At 37.5% G+C, this 2,551-nt stretch overlaps 1 protein-coding gene across 1 annotated transcript; it reads right to left on the reverse strand.

Moving 5' to 3' along the window:
* Positions 1–6: 6 nt before the first annotated feature.
* LOC105565510 lies at positions 7–757 on the reverse strand (the record flags this gene model as incomplete). The annotated part of the gene is made up of 2 exons (XM_012018770.1): positions 313–757; positions 7–212 (listed from the first exon to the last, which is right to left on the reverse strand). Coding segments are annotated over exons 1-2 (535 nt in total), but the record flags the coding sequence as incomplete, so codon positions are not given.
* Between the last annotated feature and the right edge of the window lie 1,794 nt (positions 758–2,551).

Below are 2,551 nucleotides of genomic sequence, written 5' to 3' on the forward strand. Positions count from 1 at the left end.
TCTTACAACGAGATAGCCGTTCAGCCCATTTCTTCTCCATGTCCTTAGTAACTTCAGGCATAGCAGACACATAAACATTACTTTGTGGTTTAACATGACACAAATCTGTTAGTCGTTTTGCTTCATATTCTTTCAACGTGGAGGCTTTGAGAGCTCCCCACTGTTGTTCGATGTCTGTGCAACTTAGATCAGCTAATTCTGCTTCCTCCACCCTGAAAAAAATCCATTCTTAATATACTTTTCTTATAGTGAAGTCAGTGCTTAGCAATGAAAATAAAAAGGCAAGACAACAGGACACTTGAGAAGGCTAACCTTGTTAGATAGAGAAGAACAGCTACAATATGTTTACATTTTTCGGATTGCCCAGCTGGGCAGCCACACTCTAGAGACTGGTCTTTTACCAACCGTGATCCATATTCTTCTTCCAAGTTCACCCAAAGTTCAACTAAATAAGGATGTTGAGTAGTAAGACCCGAGGTTCTCAGGACGAGGGCCTGAATGTGTAGTACACTATCTTTCTTTTCCTTTAGTCCTACTGATACAATTAAATCACTCTCGAGTACTTGCTCGCCCTCACGCATTGGACGTACAAAGCCTTTAGTGACGTTCATGGGATCCACAACAGAAAGAATCTTCGACATTATTCCAGAAAATGTGATAATAAACACTAACACGTGCGCCTAGTACTTCCACCGCCTTACATATGTCTCACTTACGCTACTTCAAGATCTAGCCGCCAGGAGCGCTCGGGAAATCTTTGCGTCGCCAATACCGCGCCGCCGCCGACATATCGACCAATCGATCGCCGTCGCGCGCATAGATCTCAAAGCGCCTCAGCGCCAGATTATAAAATAGCGAACCGCCGTCAGAACGGCCGTAGTTATAAGGGTAGTTATAAGTTAGCGATAAGTTAGTTGTAAGCGGTTACTTGTAATTCTAAGTTTTGAATATAATTTAATAGTTAAGATTAAAACCGACTCTCTCTCTTTTCGAGACACCCACCGCCGGACCCTAGAATTCCCGCGGCTATCCGCTGCACAGATTTAACAGATTCGAACGGTCACACTATATATTATATAGAGTTACATCATATAGTATTAAATCGAGTTATTACATATAACATTATAACTTATTGTAATTTATTACAATAAAGGTTTATAGTGTTTATACTAATATTATGAGTAAGATTTTTATTATTTTTGATCATAATTGTTTGGCTAATATTCTTATTAACACATGAAGTTATATCGTTTTTTATAAAACATACATTACTAGTTCTGGAAAAATATAATTTCATGTAAGACATGTTAGTCTCTAAATGTATGTACGTAATTGAAAATTATGGTCATTGCGGCTTATTCAGCTTGCTTTCAAGTTAAAAGATTGTTCCACTCGTATTTTGATTCACATTCTAAACTTATTTGTAGAATAGTTTGCATACTTCTGTCCTGTTGTTTCATTCGTCTATTTGACTCAAAATAATTTTTATTTATGTTGCATTTTTAAGTTGTGAATGAGCGCTTTTGTATTTTATAACTGTGTTTTATAATTCAAGAACATTAATTAATATTACTTAATCTTAATTAATGTTCTGGAGTTATAAAACAAAGCCATAAAATACCAAAATGCTTATTCATCACAAAAAATGTAAAAAGGAAAAAAGTGATTTTAGTAAAATTAACCTGAACAGAACAGCAGAGAATAGCAGTTAAAGTTATTATGGTGATCTTTATACAATAAGTTAACAGTAAATAAAACAGCGGAAAGATAAAATACCTTCTGTTTCATGCTACATAACACAATAGCAAACAGTTAAATAACCCATGAGCATTAGAAAGCCTCTAAGGGAAAGAGTGGCGAACTCAATCACGTGATAGCAGCTTTTGACGCCTTTGACTAATACAGGAAATCAATTCGCCACTCTCTTCCTTAGAGGCTCTCTAATGGGGACTATTTAACAGTAATAGAAATATTACGTGAAGAGATTGCACTTACACACAGAACTTACAGCTTTCAATTCGCGATTGATGATAACGACAAAGATAAAACGCTAGATTTTAATTTTATTATAAATTTGTAGAAGATCCAGAATTTACCGCTTACCAAAGTGTGATCACAGCAGTTAAATGAAAGATGAAGGCAGTTAGTGTAACTACAGAGCAGTGTTCTCTTCTTCTTTTTCTATTAATTACCCAATACGGAGCCCTAAACGTACTTGATGGCTAGCTTAATCAATTGTCGTGTACCGATAATGTCGATTTGTCTTTTGTTGAGTACCACTATGGCGGCTATGAAGTAATATAGCAGTAGCTAGATAGTAGCACGTGATAACTTTCACTACTTCTCATCACTACATGCGTACGTATTGGTATCGGTATGGCCGAGCCAAAGCTGGCCGAAACGGCTTCGGTTTCGGCGACTCGGAAATCGAAGCAAGCCGAATTGAGTTAATCGAGTCGTGATGTCGTGAATAACGAGATTTTCTTAGGTAACAGTAGGGTATATAGGGGGATTCTAACTCAGGCGAGGGGGGAGCGGGGCGGGGGGCTCA

This window comes from Vollenhovia emeryi, unplaced genomic scaffold (assembly GCF_000949405.1).
Source record: "Vollenhovia emeryi isolate VEMERY1.0 unplaced genomic scaffold, V.emery_V1.0 DF943516.1, whole genome shotgun sequence".
Classification (NCBI taxonomy): domain Eukaryota; kingdom Metazoa; phylum Arthropoda; class Insecta; order Hymenoptera; family Formicidae; genus Vollenhovia; species Vollenhovia emeryi.